At 39.9% G+C, this 25564-nt stretch overlaps 1 protein-coding gene across 1 annotated transcript in view; it reads right to left on the reverse strand.

Moving 5' to 3' along the window:
- smg1 (SMG1 nonsense mediated mRNA decay associated PI3K related kinase) overlaps nucleotides 1–25564 on the reverse strand; it is a 68837-nt gene that overhangs the window by 2038 nt on the left and 41235 nt on the right. The window contains exons 37-62 of the mRNA XM_030141505.1: nucleotides 25330–25544; nucleotides 22516–22670; nucleotides 21478–21700; nucleotides 20985–21231; nucleotides 19446–19675; nucleotides 18533–18784; nucleotides 18203–18341; nucleotides 17142–17251; nucleotides 16832–17050; nucleotides 14105–14298; nucleotides 13781–13953; nucleotides 13213–13492; nucleotides 12710–12982; nucleotides 11897–12131; nucleotides 11491–11702; nucleotides 11235–11391; nucleotides 9994–10183; nucleotides 9346–9620; nucleotides 7794–8003; nucleotides 5405–5542; nucleotides 4090–4242; nucleotides 3824–4003; nucleotides 2251–2478; nucleotides 1232–1443; nucleotides 1024–1124; nucleotides 44–220 (exon numbers count right to left, since the gene is read on the reverse strand). Coding sequence (XP_029997365.1) covers nucleotides 44–220; nucleotides 1024–1124; nucleotides 1232–1443; nucleotides 2251–2478; nucleotides 3824–4003; nucleotides 4090–4242; nucleotides 5405–5542; nucleotides 7794–8003; nucleotides 9346–9620; nucleotides 9994–10183; nucleotides 11235–11391; nucleotides 11491–11702; nucleotides 11897–12131; nucleotides 12710–12982; nucleotides 13213–13492; nucleotides 13781–13953; nucleotides 14105–14298; nucleotides 16832–17050; nucleotides 17142–17251; nucleotides 18203–18341; nucleotides 18533–18784; nucleotides 19446–19675; nucleotides 20985–21231; nucleotides 21478–21700; nucleotides 22516–22670; nucleotides 25330–25544 — 5178 coding nt within the window. The remainder of the gene's footprint in view (nucleotides 1–43; nucleotides 221–1023; nucleotides 1125–1231; nucleotides 1444–2250; nucleotides 2479–3823; nucleotides 4004–4089; nucleotides 4243–5404; nucleotides 5543–7793; nucleotides 8004–9345; nucleotides 9621–9993; nucleotides 10184–11234; nucleotides 11392–11490; nucleotides 11703–11896; nucleotides 12132–12709; nucleotides 12983–13212; nucleotides 13493–13780; nucleotides 13954–14104; nucleotides 14299–16831; nucleotides 17051–17141; nucleotides 17252–18202; nucleotides 18342–18532; nucleotides 18785–19445; nucleotides 19676–20984; nucleotides 21232–21477; nucleotides 21701–22515; nucleotides 22671–25329; nucleotides 25545–25564) is intronic.

Raw genomic sequence — 25564 nt, forward strand, 5'->3', positions numbered from 1 at the left:
AACGGTAAGCAGAAGATGAAGAGCAGAAGGGGATGAGCCATACCTCTTCCTGTTTTGGGGTCTCGTACAGCTCTTTTGGGGCTTGGATTCAGTCCTTTGTTGTTGACCAGCATGGTGCTGGGTGGGGTGTCAGTGGGGGTTCCCAGGTTACGTGTCAGAGGCTTACGTGCATTCTGAGACATGGAGTCTGGCTGGGTCTTTACCACGGAGCATCGGACAGCTGAATGTGGAATGAGTGAGAGGGAAACAGATAAATACAACATGGGGATGAAATCTATGCTCTGTAAATTAACAGCAGCTGTTCCATGGAGCAGCAGCGTTTGACTTCAGTAGAGCTGAAATGATTAGTCAAATTAACTAATTAACCAAACTGAATCAAATAAAAAAAAAAATTTATTCTAATTTTCCTGAATTGAAACTTCATTTCTTTAATTTCACTACCGTTAAACATTGGTTCCATTGTTGTTTCACACGGACGTTTATTGTGATGCACATGACGCCAGGATCAACACACAGTTGGATGTTAGGTACATGTTCAGTTGTTCACAAGTTGGATCCGAATGTGTTGAAGACTGCAGTGCACATTTTGTTTGTAGATGTCACTGGACTTGTTTGTTGTTTATATCTATACATATTTTATATATACTTTGATTTTTATATAGATGTTTTTTGTATATATTTTTTTACTTTTATACTTTTTGTGGCTGTTGTTTCGGTCAGTTCTGGAATAAAGGATAAGTTGCTTGTCATTTTCACATTTTTATTACTTTTTTTCTCCTATTCATATAACCATTTAATCAAAAAAAAAAAAAAAAAAATCAAAACAAAAAACTAATCAATTACATAAATAATGGACAGCTGCAGCTCTAAACAGAATGCTCTCCAGGATACTATGTGTAATAAAACCACAGCGCCAACCCTCTGCCCATCCTAGTTTATTCAGTCCAAAGCAGGTTTTATGGAAACGCAGCCACTGAATGTGACACAGCTGCTGGTGCTTGACCAAAGGACAAAAGTTTCTACCTGCTGCAAAGCTGGTCTGAGCTGCAGAAACAGGACTGACACATTCACTGTCTCTGTCCGTCACCAGGGGAGAAGCAAAGCCCACCAAGCCATTGTAGACACTGGAAACACACAGAAACACAGGGTGAATATAGAATACACAGTACAGAAGTGTGCATTATAGGGTGTGTATGTGTTTGTGTGTGTGTGAGAGAGAGAGAGAGAGGACCTCTGACTCTGTGAGTGCAGCTCCTTCAGGGTGGCAGGGATCTCCTCCAGGAGCTCCATCTGCTCCTGGTTGCGAGGCTGCCCGCTGGCCTGGACCACAGTGAACAAGACCAGTTGGATGTTGTCTTGCCAGGCTTTATACTCCATCAGGAAGTGACGGACGCTGCCCTCATACGCCACCTCTTCACCTTCTGCCAGTGCTGCCTCCTCATCCTCACACACACATGTTAGAACAGAACTATTAGAGTCCATGAAATCTAAGACTCAAACTAACAGTTAAATGAAATGGTTTCCAAGTAAACAAAACGGTAAGTAAGAAATCTAATGAACAATCAAACACCAACTAAAACAGAAGGAACTTGCAGATATTTGCAAATATTTGCAAACACCACATAACATATAATATATTGGAAATAAAAAAGCAATATCCTGAGTGGATCTCCGCTACACTGTGTATATTACACTGGTCAACAACAAATTTATTGTTGAAGTTTTTTGAGCCAATTTAGGATAATTTTGGTGTGCTGAATCCAAAAATCACATTAATTTTGCTCAGTCAGGTCAATTTTCTGAACTATGCTACATATTGGCTTTTTAACATTTTTGCTTACATTTATGGGCATTTTCACATCATATGATTCAAAATTCTTTCATATTTCTTGCAGTAAACGAGTTCTGAAGATTTTACTTTTGCCAATTTATGATTAATGGTTTTTTTTAATATTACAGGTGAATGAAATGGCTTCGACTAGAAGATCTTGCAAAAATAAGCCTGACGTATTCTGCTACATCTGCGGTGAATACACCATTGTACCTAACAGGAATCAAGTAAAAAAAACCTGACCTGATTGAGAAAAACAGATGTCATTTTGGAATTTAGCGGTGCAAAATGGTCCTAATTCAGTTGAAAAAACCTAGACAACTTGCAAAAAACATTTTTTTGTAACCCAGTGTTATATAATAGGTGAAGTGTACAATATTTGTACCATACTCAGTACAATCCACCAGTATAAAATGTACCTTGGCCATGGCTCTGAGCAGGTGCTTAACATCTCCCAGCTGCCGGTTGTGGTTGGACAGAATGGTCTTAATGGAGTCGACCAGGAGCTGCAGCGTCTCCCCACATGACTCAATCTGCTGCTCACGCTCCTCCCGAGTCCTCCGCTCAACACTCAGCTCCTCCTCCAGCTGCCTCTGGGCACAGCTCAGCCAATCAGGACTGCCGATGGGTAGATCCAGCACTGGGCTCTATTGACGTGAACAAAACGTTTAAGAAGACACTCAGTCTGCACAAACTGTCCATACAAGTGAGTTGAATCGCGTTAACTTCAAACACACTGGATCAACTACACAAACAGACATTATTCATCTAGAATTGTTCCTACTTATTAACGACAAACTTACAACCCCATTCACACACATACATACTTTTCATGTTATAAGATTCCTTCTATTTTGTCCTGAATAGACAAACCAGGCCTTTGAAGAGATGTGTAAGTAACTGAATAAATACACTCAACCTGGCCAAAAACAAAGTTCTCATATGGAATTAACTTAGCAAATGGGTATGCACTTTCCACTGAATAAGTACTGTGCTGATGAATAATGTATATAGAGTAAGGTCCATATAGATTTGAACAGTGGCACACATTTTTCTTCAATACACAATCACAGTGGATTGGAAATTAAGTAATCAAGATGTGATTGAAATGTGGACTTTGAGCTTTAACAAAAGTATCACATAAACTGTTTAAGGATTACAGGTCCCTCTGTTTTCAGAGACTACAAAATAATAGTTATAAATGTGAGGATTGTCTCCTCCCTTCTCTCACCCAGCTTTGTCTGTTTATAGTCAAATAAAATTAATCTATGTGCCAAGGAAACAAATATTAATAGCACCTTTTTCTGACTACCTACCTACCTACCTCTCTCTCTCTCTCTCTCTCTCTCTCTACTCACACAGACAGTGGGGAAATAATTATTTGATCCCCTGTAGATTTTGTAAGTTTACCCCCTCACAGAGAAATGGATGATCTATAATTTTTAGGGCAGGTGTATTTTCACAGAGACAGAATATCAACAAAAAATCCTGAAAAACACACATTAAATAAAGATTATAAATTGATTTGCATTTGATCGCTGGAAATAATTATTTGATACCCTCCAACCAGCAAGAGTTCTGACCCCCACAGACCAGTTAAGTGTCCATGGGGCACACAAATTAGTGCTGTCACTTGAAGAAAGTCTTCCAAATCTCAACTCGTTATAAATATAAAACACACAGGTCACAGAATCAGTCTCTTCCATTCCAACCTCTCCAACACCATGCAGAATAATTTCTTTCCTGCTACTTTTCATTACACTTGAATGGAGCAACTGAAACACAGCAATTTTCCCTGGGATTAACATGTGCTCTGATTCTGATGTTTCATTCTGAACTCCATCCTAAATGTTTTATGAAATTTGGTCTGAACCTTGGTGCATTTTTCTTTGTTGATTCAAACAAAATGCCATTCAACTCATCTGTGGCTCATAATCCGGTCTTTGGCACTAAATATTCTAATGCAGTTGTCTGAGTACAGTGAAAACGCACCAGTCTGTGCAGTAGTTGAAGCTCCAGTTGTGACACTGTGCTGCTGAACTGGGCAGAGTAGGAGCAGGTCTGCTGGCAGCGCTTCAGCAGCTCAAACAGCGTTGCATCCATGTTGAGGGCCTCAGGGGTTCGGGTGCGAAGGCCTTCAAAATTCAGGATAGTCGAGCACAAGAAGGTGACCTGGAAAAAGATGAAAATGTGGCTTTTTTTTGTAAAATGTACACAAATCCCCTGAAGACGCAAAGATGTTAGAGCTGGTTTTCTACCTGACTGGTGCGCTGGTTCTCTCGGGCCACCATGGCCCGCCTCTCCCTGATGGTCAGTTCGAAGTCCTGCAGAACAGGGGCCAGAGCTGGGTTGGCTCCACCAGCCCACTTCAGACGCTGTTCGATGCTAGCCTCCAGTGATGCTAGCTTCTCCTAAGGACAGAACAAGACAAATTCACATAAAACAGACGGAAGACATTGTGTTTTCTGTAGTGCTATTATAACTACATACTGATCAACAAAACATTATTTAGTCTGATACATATTCCATCTAACTAGTTTAGTTTATTAGTTTGATCCCCATTAGCTGCTGCATACCCCAGCAGCTACTCTTCCTGAGGTCATCAACAACACAAAAACAAAGCACCAACAATTTCCCACAACTCACTCAACAAATAGGATGTACATACACTCAACACAACAACACAAAACCAAAAATCAGCAACAGCATACAATACAAAACAATTACAATAATAATACCAACAACAACAGAAAAAAGAATAAATAAACCAAAAATCAGAAACAAAAAAAATAAACACATAAAATAAAAATAAAAACAATAAAAACAGCTCCACAACAAACAAAAAAACAAACCATCTAGATGATGTCATTATAGGATATGCAATAGCTCAGACAGTTATTCTTGGGTAAAAATGAAAATTCTCAACCTTTTAGAAAAACTAACTGCTTGAATTTCTGAAATTAAAAATTGTGGCAATGTATTCCATGCCACCATTGCCCTGTATTGCACACTACCCTGTATTTGATTCATCCTACAGGCAGGCAACAGGAAACGTCTGTCCTCTGACTGACGTGTGGAATGTTGATGGATGTCACTGAAGAAAGTCAGTTTACTGTAAAGAAGTTCAGGTGTTTTTGTAATTATGATGTTTCTAATAAATTTAACTACATCTACAGATCCTAAATCTGTCCCTCTAATGAACTTATTTTGCTGAAAAAGTCATATGTCCTTCAATTTTCACTGTTTTGATACAATAATCTGTGAATTTATTAAGCTTTATGTGTTCAGGGAATCAAATATATAAAAATACCTGATTTTCGCTGAAAAAATGCAAAAGATAATATTTTAATAAATGGTGATAAATCACCTGGTAACATTTAAATGTAGAGGAAAAATTCATTTGGACATCACCAAACACCAATAGTTCTGGGTCTTTATGGGTTAAACCCCTCCTCCAAATCCCAAGTTACCACTGTCCCAAACAAGACATTTTATTGGTGGACACCAGTTCAAGGCAATGACACATTAACACCAACACAGACTGGTGGTGGTTTGTTGGCTGGTGACACTGACCTGGATGGTGACAATGGCCCCCTCATCCTGGCTGAGCTTGTACAGTTTCTTTTTCATGTTGCTGAGGATGACAGTGCGAGGAGGTATGCTGACACTCAGTGGCTGGTTACTGGGTCCCAGGACATCTTCATGCTGCCACTGATAGACGGACAAGCATCAGTGTGTTAGACTTTAAGGATATCGCTTCAGATTTCATTCACAACAAGTGGTGCCAGGCACAACAAACCTCACCCCTTGCACGTATAGTAGCTTATTTTGGCATCGATCCAGCTGATGTCTACGTGTGTGCTGATGTCAGCATAGACAGACAGCACAGACAAATTTCAGCCGTTATAAGTAAAAGGGGGAAAAAAAACAAAGATTTTAAAAATTCATCAAAAATTTGAAATTTGACCTACTTTTCCCAAAATATAATCACATCTATTCTGGGTCACTGGTAATCTATAAACCCAATCTGGTATAAATTCAACCAGTAGTTTTGCTGCTGAAGTGTTAAAATATACAAACAAAGAAACACACCGAACCAAAAATAATACCCGTTGCCCCCCCCTTTGGGGGCGGGGTAATTATACACATCTTAAACAACTTTTCCCCCAGACACTATGCTGTACAGGGTGAGTCAGAAAAAACGCTCTTTCCATTTAAAGAAATTGTACTGCTAAAACAGAAACACTGATTTTCCTTTTGACCATACAGTCATATTGATGTGGTTATTGAGCATGTCTGGTGATGTAGTCATAGATTTATTGCATTGCATAAGAGAGAGAAGGTCCATTGTTTATTGGGCACTGAAATACCTGCCAACACAATGTATGCCACAGTGAACAAACTTGAAATTGACAACAATTACAGGAGTCGGGGCTTTGCTTTCACACTCAGGACATAGGCCTACATGACAGTGCCCAGGGAGTTTTCATCATGGCAAGACCACAGTTTATGGATGTGCAGAGAGCTTTCATGGTGACAAAATTCTCCCCGATCCCCAGACTTGACCCCCCTTGATTTTTTCTTGTGGGGGTATCTTAAAAACCGTGTGTATCAGACTGTTCCACAAACTCTTCAGGAACTCCGAAATCGCATCACGGCTGAATTCCAAGCCCTACGACAACACGAATGGCGAGAAGAGCTGTGTTAGAGATGCGACAACAAGCACAGATTTGCATCAATCTGAACGGTAGCCAGGTTGAAGGTCGTGCCGGACGACTTCGTTGAGACAAAACATTTTGATGGCGAGTAAACATGCTGTAATGGTTGACAATTTCAATTTCATTCACGGTGGCATAAACTGTGTTGGCAGATATTTCGGTGCACAATAAACAATGGACATTCCCTCTGTTATGCTATGCCATAAATCAATGATTCAATCGCCAGACATGCTCAATGACCACATCAATATGATTGTATGATCAAAAGAAAAAAATGCATTTCCATTTCAGTGGTACAATTTCTTTAAATGAAAAGAGTGTTTTTTTCTGACTCACCCTGTATAAGGACACCTCCCTGAAATTCATATTCCTTACATTTACAGCATTTCCTTAAATAAAAATGATCCTGAAAGTCATAACATGGAAGTATCTTATTTCAATATATCCTGCCATTGGGTGAGTTAATCTGTGAGTTGTAACTACATCTGAAAATATCAGATAAAGAGCGATATCTTGAAAGAAATACAGACCAACCAAACAAACCAGATGGCTTTGTGTGTAGTGATAGTGTGTTGTTGTCAGATTTCAGTCACTGCATGTGAATGTGTGCAAATATCTCAGCAAATGTGTGGTTTGTAGTAATGTAAAGACTCCACAACAAGGCAAAGTAACGTAGTACTAACTTTGCACTAAAATATGACTAATTCTACTTCTCAACCAGAGATCATTAGAATTGATTTAAAAACAAACATTATCTTCCGCAGCTGATGAGAAGCTATAGAATGGTTCACAGTACATTCCCCCATATTCACATCGATACCAACTTCATGTGCAACTATATTATAATATATAAATAATATGTATGTACAGACCAAGTAATATAAATAGTAGATTCTCTTAGATTTTCATTTTCCATTTTTAAATGGTTCTGCCTATCTTTCTGCACTTTTGTTTTTTGTATTTTGCTGCTGTAAACACTGAAATTTCCCCACAGTGGGCTCAAGAAGATCATCTCTAATCTTATAACAAAATACAGAGTATCATGTGGATTCATTTATTGTACAATTTGATTCACTCATTGTGGAATTCAGAAGCCAATGATTGCTTGCTATTGCAACAGATGTTACCTTAGCACAAGAGGCTCTACAAACTGTACAATATCTATTCAGAGCAGGTCAAGTTAAACATGGGAAGGCTTTGAATAGAACCTCCTTCTGAGACAGGATGTGTGGAGTGTTGTGTACCTGGAACATGGCCATGTGCAGCTGGCTCCTCTGCAGACTGGCCTTGGTGACCTCTAGGTTAGCGTCTAGCCTCCTCAGCAGGTCCACTTTCTTCCAGGCTGTATCATAGGATGACGCCAGCACTGTGGCTCTGTTTAGAAGCAGCTGCGACATCCGTCCTGAAGCCAGACTCTGCTCCACCGCCTTCTTACAGACCTCATCCAGAGACACCTTAAAGGTCACATTGGCAGGGGGTTAGGATCAAGAAAGGGACTAAAATTAAAAGTATCTGTACTGCTATTGGCAGCAAGTAAAAAGACTAGAAAACAGTTAAAGCCTGAAGCACTCACAACAGAAGAATGGATTGACATCGTACAGGACATCTTAATTCTGGAGAAATTGACATTTTGTTTTAAGGGTCAAAGGGAAGCTTTTTTCACTATTTGGTCAAAATGGACAATCTATGTTAAATTTGTAATGGATGTGAATTGAATACATTGGTGATATGAAAACATTTATGATATACATTTCTGTTTAGGTTAATGTAAACATACACACTTCAATGTCTTTCATCTTGTTGATGAAGTAGTGGAGTAAGCCCTCTCCTTAAGCCCGCTTTTTTTTTTTTTTTAATTTATTTGTTCTAAAATCTTGGATTAGCATCCTCTTTCAAATTTGTCATGTGGATATTGAATTGTACACGAAAGGGAAGTTTTGTATAATTTGCTTTTCCAAATAAACAAAGAATGGAAAAAAACAGTATCTGTGCCATTTTCATTATCATGATTTTCTTTTGTTGTTTATTTGTTCAGATTGTCAGTTAAAACACAAAGGGATGAATTTCTTAGCAGCACAAATTACTGGGAGGCTGCAATCTAGAAAAAGTGCAGACAGGCGTGGCCAGTTATGCAGGTAAAACCTACAGAGAATATGCCAATTTATTTTAATACTTTCATGCTTTTTCTGAGTTTCAAAAATATGTTAATATGAAGGATATGACAGATGGCACTGCACAATGGATGTGCACATAGAAGCCACATTTGTAGGTGAATACAGCAAAGACTTTCAGAATCCACAAGACTGGGTTGGTTTTCCTCAGTAGCACACATTTATTACATAGGCTGGTGTTTTTTTAATACCAGTTATTTTGGGGGAAAATGCTGCATGATGCCCATCCAAGCAACAGAACAATGAAGAACATGACACAAAAAGTTTCATGCATTTGATTTCAGGTCATGTAGCTTTACTGTATTCATGTTAAAGAGTTTATGAAATATCTTCTTGAGCCTCCTGGGCATTTAGTAATACTATACACCGCCTGGCCAAAAAAAGGCATCACCTGGATTTAACATAGAAAATAGGAAAGAGCTTTGAATCACTAGTGCAGTGATTAATATTCAATTTGAATGTTTCATTTGGTTTCTACAATTTTCAGTAACAACCAAAATCAGATTTTAAATTTCATATTCAGTCAGAATTGGTAATTCATGATGCTATAATGTGTAATGTCATTTTCCTTTGGTAAAATCTGTGAATGACACCCAGCCCTATTAGTAACACACAGTTGTTGTACCTTGCTGTCTGCGCCAAAGTCTTTAGCCTCGACCTGTGAAACGATATCCAGGCCAAAGGCTGACAGTGTGCTGCAGAGGGCCAGACCCAGGGCTTGGCTGGGGAGGCCCATGAGCATCTGCCGAACAAACTCTGCTGTGAACGCTTTGATGGGACGAGTCATCTGTTCCTCACTGACCACTGCCACTCCTGATCCTGTCACACTGGGCTGACGGTACAGTGGCTTTCCCAAACTCACTGGTCCATTTGAGGGCAGGCGCTCTTCACCTGGGGAACCTGAACACATGAAGCATGTCATACAGCAGGTAGAAGAGCTGATCACAACTTTCATATCTGTGAATATGATCATTCTTCTATTTACAATACCAAGAATTCTTCGATATTTTTGAAAACTGTCTTTAAAAGAAAAGTGATTCCAGTGAATCATTTCTAGAGACAAACATACTGTCTTTATTTAAAAAAAAAATTTTTTTTAAAGGAATGTGTTGTTGAATTATAGCCAGTAAAGAGGTGTAGCAGAACATGATGATGATAAAATCCTGTCACCACTTCAAAAAAAACAAAAAAAAAAACATCAAGGGACATCTGAAATTCACAAAAAACATATTAATACCTAGATGCTGTTCATGCGACAATAAAGAGCTCTTACCAGACAGAGTCTGAGCAAAGGAGGCACACAGCCTAAAAAAATCTGTGATGGTCTGCAGTCTCTTGAGGAAGAACACTTCTTCCATCAGCTGCCGCTGAGTCAGACTTTCAAAGAAATGGAGCTGTGCGGCCCGAGCCTCCCGCAGCACATCCACCTTCCACCAGGCTGGAGGCACTTCTAGAGAACTCAACTGATGACAGTGACAAAGAGGGTGTGTGGTTTTTTTAGACAAATCATGTATGTGTACAATCATGAATTCTTGCGTCCCTGTTTCTAATATTTAGATTGGCGTCTATAGTATGACTTTGGGGAACCTGCTTTTATTTATTTCTGCCAAAAGAATCATTTTGATGAACTCCAAAAAGCACAAGAATACCATTTAGGATTCTTGCTTTACAAAGTTGTTTTGAAATTCTCATGCTAAAAAAATTAATAGTTTAGTATATTACATGAGTAGATAGATAATAAAATACTACAAACTCATTTGTAAAATTCTTCAAGAAGACTTTTTATGCATGTTCACGCTTATCTGATTAGAAGCTCTGTTTAGTCGTAGTATGCTTTTTAAATATGGTCCCAAATTAAATAGTATAGTAGATTAAGCGATAATTTGCAGGAATCATTCAAAATGTGATAAATCATAAAAAAAATGGCACATGGGTACATTTTTTTATGACCTTTCATATAAAAGCAGGACACATGTAATTCAACACCACTGGTGGCAGCCATTTTGATTTTCACTATGGCTCACATTGAAAAGTGAAATAATTAGTATCTCAGCTCCCAGAAAGCATGAATGCATGATCTAAAAGTCTAAACCAATGTTTTCTAACCCAAGGAATTCAATAAATAGAAAGAGAGAAATATCTAAAAACTTTTTAGTTGATATGAATGTAAGATTGTTTTTTTTTACAACTTTAGAAAATTCTATATGCCAACACGAGTCCTAAACTGAGATATTGATAATTTCACTTTTTTATGGCAGCCATCTTGAAAATCAAAATGGCTGCCACCAGAGGTGTCAAATGACATGTTTCCTGCTTTCGTATGAAAGGTCATAAGAAAATGTACCTGTGTGCCAATTTTCATGCTTTATTCACATTTTGAACAATTTTTACTTAATCTACTAAACTAAAACACCAGCAAACAAATGAACTGAAATCAGACATCCAAAAAACACCCAGAAACAGAGCACACACAAACTGTATAGTCTACAAGTTCAAAACTATACTTGGACATACCTTCTCAGTGAGCTGCCCAAAGGCAGTCTCTAATTGGGTGAACATGCCATCAAAGGCTACCAGCAACATTTGGCCTGCTGACATCTTTGGTGTCTCCTGGCTGGTTCCATCCATGTTACGGGGCTGGATTAGCTCAGAGTATTGAGCCCGAAGCATTCTGGGCACACAAAGACATATTTTTCATACTGAATCATGCTTCAAATTTCTTCTGTGTTTAACAAGTAGAATTACATTCATAAAAATGACCGTTTCTAACCTGGTGATGTGAAGGCAGTGATTGTGTCCATCGTGCTCCAGCCCTGTAGTGGCCTGCAGGCTTTCAACCAAACCCTGCAGACCAAGGCCATCAGAGCTCTGCTCCACCAGCTGCTCCAACTCGGCTAACATGGACTCTAGGGTGGGCTCTCCTTTGACCATACAACGCAGTGCCTCTGGAAAGATGATCTGCCGGAAGTTGGTGTTCAGTTCCTACAATTACAGTCAGAAACCACAGATAAAGTATTTATCAGCCGGGACCAAACGTCAGATCTGATTTTATTTATTTATTTTATTAAAAAGGAGAAGTCCATGCTCTACCAGCCAAGTCGACAACTCCATTATATACACAATATTGGAAGCTATAATTCCTCTAACTGGATCAAGGTGTTTGGTGACACAATAACCTGTAAGCAGGTGTACACAGCATTGGCCAGATACACAGCCTGGGTGGTGGCTGAGGGTGATGGAAGCTCCAAGTCATGTGGAAGCATTGGGCAGCGTTGTAGCAGCGTTGTCAGTGCACTGACGTTCCCAAGCATACTGCAGAGCTCTTCCAGAAACCATGCCCCGTCCCGAGATGTCAGGTCCACCAGCTGTTCTCCAGCACTGGCTGCTGCGCTCTCCATCACCAGGTTACGCCTGAAAAGCAAATTAACAGTGTCTTTCTTCAACATACAACTTCTAGCACCACTTATTGGAATTATCAATACTGAATTGGAACCTTAACAATAGGAATTTTAAAGTGTTTGTGATGGCATTGTTCTGTGGAAACATTATCTGTGGAAATATAAAAAGGGACATTTGTGCAAAACAGACAGCATCTGGGACAGATGCTGATTCAGTTTATCGCTGTGTTTGCTAAAACATCACAAGATGCTGAAATGTGCTTTTGAAGTGGTGCACTTGTTCCTCAGGTCAGTACCGACACAGCAATGTAATTTTAGGACAGTCTTCAACTATTCCAAACATAATTTTTCCAGGTGAAAACTTGAAAAAACATTTACCAACTTTCCCAAGAAGTTTAAGGACAAAAACATAACATATGTAACACAGAAAATATGAATCCTGCAAAAAGCTATGAAAACACATCAGTCATTTCCACTGTTACTGTAAAAATCAAGATAACTGCCTCTTTACACATATTCTACCAGTCCGATTTTTAATCAGTTTGTCTCACGCAGAACACAGTGGAAAAAAACAGGAACGTTTTTTTATACCTGCAGAGTGTGCAGAGTGCAGAAGTGATAATTCCAGCCAAGCTAAGGGAGCCTGGTTCTCCATTTTCTCTGAGGAAAACCGCAATGCAGTGCTCAATCTCCTGCAGCTGGTCCTCACAGGCAGCAGCGGTTGTGCCCTCGGCCTTTACTCGCTCTGCTTGGTGCATTACACGTTCATTAGTGTCAGCCACTTGGTGCTGCAAAGCCAACTCCACACTAGACAGGAACTGACACGAGGCCGCAGGAGGCTGGGGTGCAAACAGCACCTCATATCTGTAGAGAGGAAGGGAACAAAGCTTCAAGTCAACCTGTGGTGTACATTTCAGAGTCCTGATTTATATCGTACACTCTTACTACGACAGCTTTACTATGCAATTATTGTACTATATATTGCAGAAGAGGCTCAAAGTGTGTTCATTTCAGCTCAAATTAATTTAGGTTCTTTTTTCTAAATCTGACCATAAGTTTACCATCAGAATGGAAAACCTGGTGCAGTCCCTTACTGTCTATAGATGTGCTGGCAGTGTTCCATCGTCATATCTCTCAGAAGTTCCTCCAACCAAGCCTTCCACTGGTGAACACGATGGCGCAGCAGAGTAACCCGTGGGTACAGCAAAGCCACAGTGGCATAGCTGTGCAGCTGCTCCAGGCAGCCGCGAAGAGCCCCACGACGCTGCTGCAGCAGGGAGCTCAACTCAGCCTCCAAGCTTTCACACTGGCTGATGAGATGGGCCTGACCCGCGTTCTGCAGGAAGGCTGTGGCTGGCACATAACTTGGAGGACCTAAGCAATCAAAACACCATGTGACACAGTTCACACCTCTTTACTTTTAGGTTGTCTGATTTTTGGTAAAAGTAATTAAATGTGGCATTTTAATAATACATACTCCAAAAATGTTAAACACACTACATTTGATATAAACACCCCCTGCAGAATAGTAGTCCCCCTCTACACTTATTTCCTGTCTCCATTCTGATGTACACTTAGATAAATACACAAAGCCAGGATACGCCTTCTAAGCACATGTACACATCCTGCCTCACTATACTCATTTATTATATTGCTACTAACCCAGGTCTATGGCGCTGCTGATGTCCTGCAACAGGCTGGCCAGCTGAGTGGCCTCCAGGTTGGAAAATGCTGCCTGATACTGAGTTATCCACTGGTCCAAGTCGGCAAGCTTACTCTGAATTGCGTCCTGCACAGTCCTCTGTCGTGACTGAAGCTGGGTGTGTTCAGAGTACCTGTGGAAAAAATGGCGGCTTTTACAATGTTGTGATACCATGATTTCATTCAGTGTTTAGTTTAACCTGCCTTCTCTTCCCTGTATGCTGAATGACACCTCAAAACTTTGGGTTGTAATCCCTGTTCCTGTAAGAGCGTGTGCTGTCTGACCTTTGTTCCAGGGTGAGGATGAGGTGGTCTGGATGGTTTTCTGCTCCTTCTAGGAAGGCCATCTCCTCCTGGAGCTTGGACTGCAGTTTTTCTCCCTGGCAGAGAAGCTCTTGTAGGACTAAATACTCCTCGACTGCTTCTTCCATTTGCGGTAACACTGCCAACATCTCATCACGGTTCTTAAACCAGTTCACCTGCACACAATCAATAACATAATAACATAATGACACTTCAAATCCTCAGATGCTTTGCTCCTGCATCAAACATACTTGTAGCTCCTGGTTTTTTATGTAGCTAAAGATTATCAAGTCTTTCATTCCTGCATATAGCAATAGGTATCATTAATGTAGCATGTGCCTGCAGTCTGCATAACTGACCCCTTTTCAGACTTTACATTCACATCCATCCTGGCAAATCAGTTTCACATGCAGACAGCTCTAATTCCAGGGTTCCTACAGGTTTCTGCAAATTAAATTTAAGACTTTTCAAGACATTTTTGAGACTACTTAGAACAGAATTTAATGCCCTTTTCACAGACATACTGGCAAAAATTTGTGACTCCTAGAATTTAGGAAAATGTATTGCAGATTAATGCAGATTAAATATTACATACATACTGTACACAGAAGTGTGTGTATAGTGTGTGAGGGTCTGCTTCACTAAAACGGCTTGATTGAGGAAGTACATACAATGCCATACAATGATGGTCGGGTTCAAACTCTCATGAAACATAAGGACAAAAGGCCCATTGTTCACTTTCGAAAAGAGCTCCATCTTGATGTACACTGATAATCCAGTTTTACCTATGTAAGCCATTTTGGCAGCACCACACAAGGTGCTAGCGATATCTGACTCAGGGAACATGCATTTAAATATCTTGGCAATTCCTTCATTGGCACTGTAGGACATGTGTTTAGCTACAGTATTTAGAGTCCACAAAACCTCTGCTTTTAGGGTCAGGGTAGAACCAAACATCATTCGGAGGTGGATTTTTGTTGCTGCTGCAGCACTTGGCGCACTAGCTGGTGCTGACTGGGTACTCGATGATCCTGGCACAAACGCAAAAACAGAGTTTGTCGTTTGGCTTTTACTTGGGCCATGTGTTTTGAACTTAAGACCAACCATATCAAATTTAATACCTTTTAAAGATCTTTTTAAGGAGTTAAATGCTGATTTGTAAATTCAAGACTTTTTAAAACCCTGCAGGAACCCTGTAATTCAATACCTGAACACTATGTGCAACTGTATTGATCATTCAGGAGGTTTCCAGAGTTGATCTGGGAAGCACATGTCCACATTCGTCTTGCACTCTGTACAGATGTGTGTCCTGGGACAAACTGAAGGACTCCCTACTCAGATGTTAAGCAAGTTTCAAAGACGTCTGAAATTTTGACAATGCTCACAAAGATGAATCATCATTAACATGTAGTCTGAGACTACACTTCCCCTTTGCTGGTATCAACAGTTTACATGATCTAGTACAAATTCATGAGCTTGTTTTAAGAGCTTGAAGATTAAATCATCACTAAGCAACAGCAAATGCTATGCAATAAAGACAAAAACAGAAAGATTGGTCAATTATTTCAACAGTTAGACAAGATTCCTGCTATAGGTGTAATGCTGAGACACACTGGATATGCAGAGAAAAAAAAAGTTAATCTCACAGCATGCTCAAGATGGGAAGCCCCAATTCTGTCACTGAAAATACAATGTCGGTATACTGCTGCGTTCAAGTGTAAACACTGGAAACTGAAAAATTGTTATTTTAACAGCCGACTAGCACCTGAAAACATGCTATATTCCAACGTAAAATAAGCAAAAACCTATTTTCCATTGGATAACAAATCATCGGAAACACAAAAGTGTGCAACAAACTCTTCACTCACTACTAAGGGTGCATTCCTGTTTAATCTAACTCTTGTTTGTTTACAGAAGTGTGAATGCGCAATTGAACTCTGATGCTGATCAAAGAAGGAAACTCTGGTCCGCCCAAAAACGTAGCAACCAAATGCAGGAAGCTAAAACGCAGCTCCATGTTTTGTTTTCATGTGGCAAAAATGGAAGTTCCTTGCATTAACCAATAAATGAGCAAGGTTTCATTTTCACTGATCAACTTGTCTCCTTCAATAATTACTGATGCAGCGCCACCACAGGTGAGGAGGGGAATACGTTATTCAAAAGGTTTAGCTCTAGGTTCCGTTTATTTGACAAGGTACAGTGTGAAAGCAAACTCAGACCAGCTAAATGTTACAACCCCAACTGAACCAAGTCTCCAGCCATACTGAGTCTACCGGACTATTAGGTGTGAAAATGATGTAAAAGACATCAAGACAAATATTAACTTATAATTTGTAATATCACATTATGCAGTGCTATAAATAGGAAGGTTATCTAGAAAGGGGCTTAATGCTCATGTAAGCTAATGGGTAAAAAATATATTGTTTTACATTGAAATATGGCCTGATGTCTCTCAGAATTGTGGCTTTCTATTGGTAATAACTTGTCAGAATGACACTTACCACCAGTATGATATTATCTTTTTGATTACAGCACTAGAGCTTCCAACACTGAGCAGTGACGTCAAATGAAAATAGTCAATCCTTGATATGTTGCAGGTTAGATGATGTTGGATACACTGGAAGATTTATTATCTGGAGGATTATTACCAGGCAGTAGATCAAGTATGTGCAGCGATCAAACAGCAGACTAGTTCTACCACAGGCTCACCTTAATCTCAGCCACTCGGGAGGAGAACAAGGAACGTGTAATGTCTCGTTCCATCTCTCTCTTGCTCTGTTTGCTTTCAGCCTGCTGGCCCCCTCCTCCATACACTGCACCAGCAAAGCCCACTTCCCCACCAGCAGTCCAGTCCACCAGGGGGTCATAAACAAAGGCCTCCAGCAGGGTCAGCAGGGTCTCTCTGCCACGACGCATCATCTGAACCACCTGAAACACATCGGACTTTAGAACCTCCTCATCCACGTGAAGTAAAAAAAAAAAAATGAGTGGAACACCATGAGAGGAGATCATCAGTAACCTGTTCACATGACAGCCTGAAGATGCCTTCAACTCCAGTGACTCCCAGGGCAGTCTCGATATTGTGTGTCATCCTGAATGGAACCTTCTCTGGCACCCGGAGACTCTTTCCTAACACACACACACACAAAAACCCATTTCAAACGCTGTGCAGGGGTTGTCCAACGTTTTGTAGATAAATCATGGATTAAGTCCTATTCCCTTTTTCAGTTTGCTAAAAGTGATTAATATTACACGCTGCACTGATCATTTCTTATTCACTAAAGCACCAGTTGAACTTAAAGCTAAAATAAACGATAAGGAAAAAAAAACAACAGAATTTGAAACTGACACTATCTTGTTGAAGTGTCTTCCCTAAATTGATCGATATGTGTACTGAAGTAATGTATCTGAGGTAAGAGTGGACACTAAATTCAAGTGGTCAGAAGACAGGTCTTTTGCATCTGTTTCTTGTTGCCTGTGTTTTAGCTGTAGAAAATCTATTCCTCGACAATTTTTTAAAAATCACAGGCATTTTCAGAAAGGTAGTGTGATTATGTGAGTGGCTGCTCTACTGTTGGTTAAAGAGACTCCAGATGTGCTATGGATGTGATTCTACTGTTATAGTCTATGTGTCAACACGAAAACTTGCAAAAGTCAGTTTTCTTTACAGTGAAAAATAGCTGCAGAAGGAAGGTGAGTATCTTCAAATTTTGATGTGAAGCATTCAACAATGAAATATGTAAAAACAACTTAATCACTGGTTTAATATCTTATTTACTGTGAAAGAATTACAGATGTGGTGTAACTGCAATGGACAGCAGGAACGTTTTTGTCATTGTTTTAGCAGCAGAAAATGCAGTGTGAATTTATGTCCCATGAAAGTGTCTGAGGGGCTGTCCACATGGAGACAGGTTTAGGTGTATCTGCAAAACCTTTTTCAACACATGGGTGGGTAATATGGGCATCTATTAAATCAGGAAGCCATAACTCATTTTAAATGATATAGTTGTAACCTCAATAACAAATCCCTATCACAGTAGTTTGCTAAATGAGTCAAGTCATTTGTCTCTGGGACTTTACCTTTTTCAAAACACACATTATAGTCAATGTGCACCACTTCTCCAGTTGTCATGTCAATCAGCACGTTGTCAAGATGACGGTCACCAAGGCCAATAATGTATCCCACCATTGACATTACAGCAGTGGATCTTGCATAGGACTGCAAAAATCAGAAAGAAAAAAATGACTTTGAGACAACAGTGGTAAATCAGAATTGTGTTAAACTACTAAATATATAGTGATTATTAAATTTTTTTTTTTTAATACGAAACTAACAAATTGTTGGTTACGGGTGAGGAAAAGACTGTTCTACTGGTAATAAAGATTAAAGAGGCCTAATGACTCCGTTACCTGAGTGACCCTCCACCACTCGCTGGGTGTAGTACATGAACACCACAGCTCTTTGGCCAGAAGGTTGGACGGGGTAGCTTCCATTAATTCTTTCAGCACTTCTTTCATGACACTTAGAGGCCAGTCTCGTCGTGTCACATCCAGACTGAGCCCCACTGCCTTCAGAGCAGGTCCAATACGGCTGTAATAGAGCTCACTGGGTCGGGGAACTGGAGGCACTGGCTGAGGCAACTGCTGCAGGGAGTCTTGGGCCTGGTGTGAGCAAAAAAAAAAAAAAAAAGTATAGTAATAGAGACAATTCCATAACATTCTGATGTTTTCTATATTCTTTCTGCTTCTTCACAGTTTTATAAAATCCCTGCAATGCTTCAACAAATTGAGTACCCCCTTGTTTTTATCAGAGGACATTGTATCCTACATGTCGTTAGCCTCATAGCATAATTTCATGTGTCATATATTTGGTGAAATTGTGATATCTGCATAAAATGAAGCAGCAGTATTAGGAGAGTAAAGTTACGCAGATATCAAAATTTGGCCAAAAATATGACTTAGGCAATTGTGCTAATAGGCTAATGATGTGTAGCATTGAAAAAAGGGAAATACATTGCAGGGATAGAATTTCACATTACTTTGTGTCAGCAGTGGATGATATTGTGAATGTCAATGGACAGAAATTTAAACAGACTTGCTGAGTGAAAGTGTTTTAAAAAATGTATACAACCTGTTTCTTGAACTTTTATTAAGTGACTCAAATGGGTATTGAGGTGCTGATGCTACAGAGCAGATAAATAACATTTCAGTGACCTTCAGCTGCTGCTGTATAGATATAGGCATAGGCAACACATTTCCAAGGATAAATAGAGATTAAAGTTGTGGTGCAAAGGAGAAAACACCCCCGTGAAACAGACATTACCTTCTGGGCCTGCAGCACAGCCTCCCTCTGCTGCCAGCGCTTATAGAGACCAAAGAGTGGTGTGGCTCCATCCACCCACTGAATCAACCCCGACCGGGTTCCCAATGGGGTGACGGAGTAGTGGCGGGCATGAAAGTGCGGCTGCTCCTGCTGGTTAATCTTCGTGAACATAGTGTTGACGATTGACAGGAACTGCATGATGCGTTCATCCAAATGCAAATCTTCCAGACCTGGCAACATTTTAATCCAAGGATTCACATTATACTAGATAGATTTAGATCATTATTGAGACACCAGAAACGTGTTCTTGACAAAGGTGGTATTGTTAAGGTGAGGGATGTCTCAAAGACTGATTAACCCTTAATAGGTAACCTGGGGTCCCAGCAGACCCCACGTTTTTAATTTTTTATGTTTTCACGCAGTAAAGGAGAATTGTACTTCACGCAGTAAAGGAGAATTTATTTGGAAAATAAAGCACAATTTTGTTATATTTTTTTCGTTTCATTGCTATCCTTTCATACTATAAGCAATTAAGTATTGTAACTGACTAAAGAATAACATTTTTAGATGTTTTTATCACCGTAGGTAACCTGGGGTCTAGCTGGACCCCAGGTTACCTGTAGCTGTGGGGGGCACCATGGTTACCTATTAAGGGTTAAATAGAATGTGTGCATTTGTGAAATATTTAGGCATGTACGGTTGTTTAATGTTTGGTCACCCTCTCATTCCATGGATTTTGTTTCTATAGTTTTATACAACACAGATAAATCATGCAGATATTAAAACCATGAAATGATTAGGTCATTATGCTACATGGTCTCTGTTCACACTAGTTTGACAATATAAAAAGAAACATGACTGCAGATGACAGAACATTGCTCAGGTCACTGAATGTAATGACAAAAAAACACCCAAACTTGTTTTAGATGTATTTCTTTCAATAAGATAACCTGGATAAAAAAGTAAGCTTCACCTATTAAGGATGATTTTTCTATGAAAATCTAACCAGTTTTTTCACAATAATGTCCTGTGGAAGTTAAATGAACATCACATTAGTCTACAGAAGAGGTATTAAATCTGTGAGTGACTGCAGAAATGGCAAAATCTGATAATTCAACTTAACCACGACAGGTAGATGAAAAAAATTAACTACAAGCAGTTATGAACATGTCATACATGTGTACTGAACTTTGTAGTGATTGGTGAAAGTCCCTAAAAAGGAACAAACAAATAAAAACAGAGCAGATACAACAGTGCCTTCAACATCAAAGTCTGGGCACCTAATGAGATACAATATGGATGTCGCCTCACAGAAAACTTGCAAAAATATTTTCTGTGCCATCAACTAAAATTCTTAGTCAGTTTTATCAGGAAAAAAATGCATTACAAATGTGTATTTCCTCAATTTCAGATTGGTTGTAATGGAGCTGTAATGTGTGTGGGCCTTTTTTCAAACTGATTAGGATCACAGATAAAGAATCTGACCAACAAGCAGCATAGATAAAGGTACCATTATAAACACAATCTTATTTCTCTTACCTTTGAAAAGGTACGGGTAGTTACGTCCATCTGAGCCCAGGAAGAAAAGCTTCTTTGGCTTGGTCTTGGTTGGGAGGATGGTGATAGTGTTCCCTACACTCTGTATGGTGACAGCGTCTGATGCTGATACCTCCCCTGGCAGGGCCATCTCTGTTGTGGTCATGGATGCCAGTCGAGGGCTGATTTCATCCAAGTGAAGCAAATAACTAGCTCTCTTCTGAGCACGCTGCTGCAGACTTATCATGACCTGGCCAACACATACAACCTCCATCAAAAATAAAACACTGCTAAGCCTTTAAGTCCTTGTATAAACTGTGGGCACACCGAACTGAACTGAATTGGTAAAGTGGCATAATGAGCCTTTTGGAAATAAATGCCTGATAGTTTTTAACTATTTCAATATAAAACACTGTCTGACATCAGTATAGCTAAAAGTACCATAATTGCTTCCAAAACTGAACATGTGTAATTGCCTGTTAACACACACACAGACCTGTTTGAAGGGCAGCCAGCTGCTGGCAGGGTTGGCGGGGTTGTGGGGGTTCCTGAGCCGCTCCAGGGCAGAGGTGATTGCATCACCATAGGTCTGCTGGAACCAGGTCTCATGTGGTGTTTCTGCTGGAGCTGCTGTGATACTGCAGACATGCTCCAGGGCAAAAACCACGGGACGCATCAAAGCAGAGTGTTTCTCACGCATTATGGCAATCTTTTCATCCCTGCACAAAGGGAAATGACCAAGGATTACTGGGGGTAAAGACACATTCAAATTTGTACATCATGTGTTTACATTTCAGTTGTAAAAGCTGCTAATTTAACCCTCCAAGAGCCAAACACCTTCAGGCAACCAAAATCATCCACTGATCTAAAATGTTTAACTTCTGAAATACTAAATCTACCAATATGTTGAAATAATTCAAATAAAAAACAGTTTGTCATCTTTTCATGGTCAGCAGATATGACACATTTGGACGCTCAGAGGCTCTGTGGTGAACATGAAAACGCCATCATTTTCTACAACACTGATTCATCAGTAAAACCCATGAGTTTGATAAACGACAGTGGATGTAGACACTTGTTTTTATGTTCAGTTACTGATATTTTTGCTGAAAAAGTCATTTTTTCTTAAGTTTTCTTTGTTTCTTATATAATAACCCTCAACTTTAATCTGATCTTTTCTGAACATCTACATGATCAGTACATTAAATACAAGAACATACCTGATTTTCAATGAAAAAATGCAAAATATAGAGGATAATAGCACAATAAATGGTGATAAATCACTTAAGAAAGGTTAAATAGATAGAAATATGTATCAATTTGGGAACCGCCAGAAAAGTAGCACTGGGTCTTTATGGGTTAAGGCAGCAAACGAAGCAAGAAGTTCAACTGGATCCAGAGGTGAGGGGTGTGGAAGCTTCTGAGTACAGTAACCGCAACATGGTTCACTTCCATGTTGTGTTAGGCTGCGTCAATACTCCAAGCCTAAAAGTATTTGTCAATGAGGAAGCAGAATCTAAGCTCATGGACTCACCTGCGCAGTGTGTTGTTGTTCTGCACCCTCTTGACTTCATCCTCCAGCTGCTGGATCCTTCGCATTACATGCATGTGTTGCTGCTGTAGCACACCGAGCCACAGTTCATCCCACAATAAGGTCACCCTGCGCAGCTCACTCACCAGCTGCTGGACCTGAGCAGCACACAACACTAGTCAGAAGCTTAACAAAACCAAAGCAGAAGTGTAACATTAGAGGCTCAATATTAACTGGGTAAATGTTGACTGACAGCTCCCTCACTCTATTACAGGGGTGATCTACTATGTTTTCGATGGGCCAGAAAAGGACACTGTAGAGCACAGACTATCAAAAAGAGTCTGGCCGTCAGAAATAGAATTGCTAATTAGTATTGATGCTGGAGGCAGGTTGTGTTGAATACTTGGTAATAATGGACTGACAAACAATAAATGTAAAGCCTTTACATCCACTGCACAAGGTGTGATAGTTGAAAAGACTGTTCTTCCTTTATTTGCAGACAGGGACATAATTGACTGACTGACTTACATAGAAAAAATTCATGAACGTAACACAATATATCTTTTGGCTATTTGACTAGTTACCAACAGCCCATCAAAAGCAAACCTTTGCCTCTTCTCTCTGATCAAATAGGTGTCATGCATTTGCAATAATATCAACGTTTTTCTTTTGATTTTCATCCATTCTCTTCTTTCTACAAGTGGTGTCTAGAAGCTGTCAGGCAGACACTGTTAATAAGAAAAACTAAGATAATCTAAGAAACAAACTTATACTTTTTTGTTTAAATTAAATTCTGTATTGGAAAATTCTGCATTCACCAAAAATCCTTTTGCATCATTTTATTCTCATATATTATTAAATTAATATTTTGCAGGAATGATGAGAGGCTTTGCTAGGTGGGGTATGGCTTTCTTAATGATCACTAATCTAGTAGTATTTTTAAGCTTACATAATATAATATATGTGCAAAAACCTTTAATTGTCTTTTATTAATCTGTTGATTTTTGAACATATTGTAAAATGGGTTCTGCTCTTGTATGAGACAGTCTCCCTTGTCTGGGGTTGTGTAAGGTTTGGGTAATTCTGGTTCACATTTTGATTGCAATTCTGGTTGTTATTCACTAACTATTTTGATTCCAAAAATAATAAAACATTTATCTTGCTTTCAGTAGTATTTATCAGTACCATACAATAAAAAATGTTATCGACACACTTGTGCATTAAAAAAACCCTGAACAAAGATCAATCTATAGCAGTTAGATTGTCACAAATTGTTAGTGCCATTTGTCCTTATATGTATTTTACTAACCACACATGGACTACTTATGTATGTGTTAATTACCTAAGCTGGTACCCAAGTATATTTGGTCCATCACTTGTCTTGCTCATTCATGAACATGACCCTTACACCCCTTTTCCACCAAACAGCTGGTTCGGAGCCAGTGCCTGACTTGGCACCGGTTCTTAATTTCTCCACTGCCAAAGCATCGGCCAAACCGGTTCCAAAGTAGTTCCAAACAGGTTCCAGGCAAGCACCAACCTCGAGCTGGGCTAAACAGGGGCCAGAGCTAAGAGCGCATGGCGCAGCCCCCCTGCATCATTGGAGGGCAGGGGTTACAAACAACAACAGGAACAGCGAAAGCTATGAACCACCATTTTTAAAACTACAACCAGCAGGTTTTTAGCCTGAAAAGTGAAAGAATTATGGACGCTAAAAACAAGCAGCAGTGGACTGAGCAGGAGACTCAGTGCTTTCTGGCACAGTGGTCTTCAACTGAAATCCAAGATAAGTTGGTGGGAGCCTTTTGCACAAAGCTGGTGTTTGAAAAAATACGAAGAGAGATAGCTGCAGCTGGCAACAACCGGACCCTGGACAAGCTTCTGAACAAACTGAAGAAGTTAAAGAAGGACTACAGGGACCAGAAAAGACAGTCACATGATCACATTTAGTGCCGACGTAATGACGTGGCTCAGACTTAGCTCCGCTTGGCTCTTGGCCTATGAAAAGCAAACCGGTTCTTCGGAGGCACCAGGTTGGAGCCAGTTAAGGACTGGCTCTAGCACCAGCACCAAACTAGCAGCAGGTTCTTTTTGGTGGAAAAGGGGTATTAGATAATTAATTCTTCCACTTTTGGAAGTAACTCATCCTCAACTTTGAGAGGGAATGAGAAAGGAGCCACAGGTCTCTGATCAAATCATTTCCCTCTAATACAGATCTTTGTTAATGACCTCTGCTCATTTCCCCTAACACAGCCTTACAATATATGGACCAACTGCCCATTTGATCAAGTGACTTTCACCAGATCCAGGACTCCGATCAACAACTGTGTCTTTTGGTTAAGCTTAGTAATGGCCTGTGGGTCCTGACACCCCTGACCCACCCTTGTAACCTTCCCATTTGACACACAACCCTTGATTTGAATACTGATATCAATTTGCATTTCACACTCAATGGTGTGGTCCTTCCATCCTTTAGTGCACTTCAATAAATATCCCTTCTACAAAATTTTGGGGTTGGATCACATTCTCAGATTTATACTCTGGTCCTGTAATCCCACCATATACCAGTATTTAATAAATAACACCACTGCAGCATACTTTGGAATGGGATACTGCATGTTTCTTCAAAACCTGGGGGCAATTCCACCCTACTCCAACTGAAAGCCACGGTATCAGACTTTAAGTTGCTAATTCTCATCTCAGCTGTCTCACTGAAACTGAATTTCCGTTCCCAAACCTAGTATTAAATGTTTTAAAAATTTATTTTGGAACAGCAAGTATGTCTGTGAATCTGTGCGCTTGCATACATCCTCCTACCTGAAGCACCATGACAGGATTGGCCAAAGACAGCTTCTCCACAATCTTGCTGTAACAGTCCTGCATCATGGCTTGGTCCTGACTGGAGCAGGTTGCTAGCTCTTCTGTAGCTCCTCCTTGGCCTGCACCATCCTGTTGCTCTTCCTCCTCTCCACCCAGACTCTCTCCCTGCATGCTGCCCAAGAAGGTGGGCAAAGCTGATGGCAACTTGCTTCCTGTTGACAGAATTTATTGG

Source organism: Sphaeramia orbicularis, chromosome 8 (genome assembly GCF_902148855.1).
Source record: "Sphaeramia orbicularis chromosome 8, fSphaOr1.1, whole genome shotgun sequence".
In the NCBI taxonomy this organism is placed as follows: Eukaryota; Metazoa; Chordata; class Actinopteri; order Kurtiformes; family Apogonidae; genus Sphaeramia; species Sphaeramia orbicularis.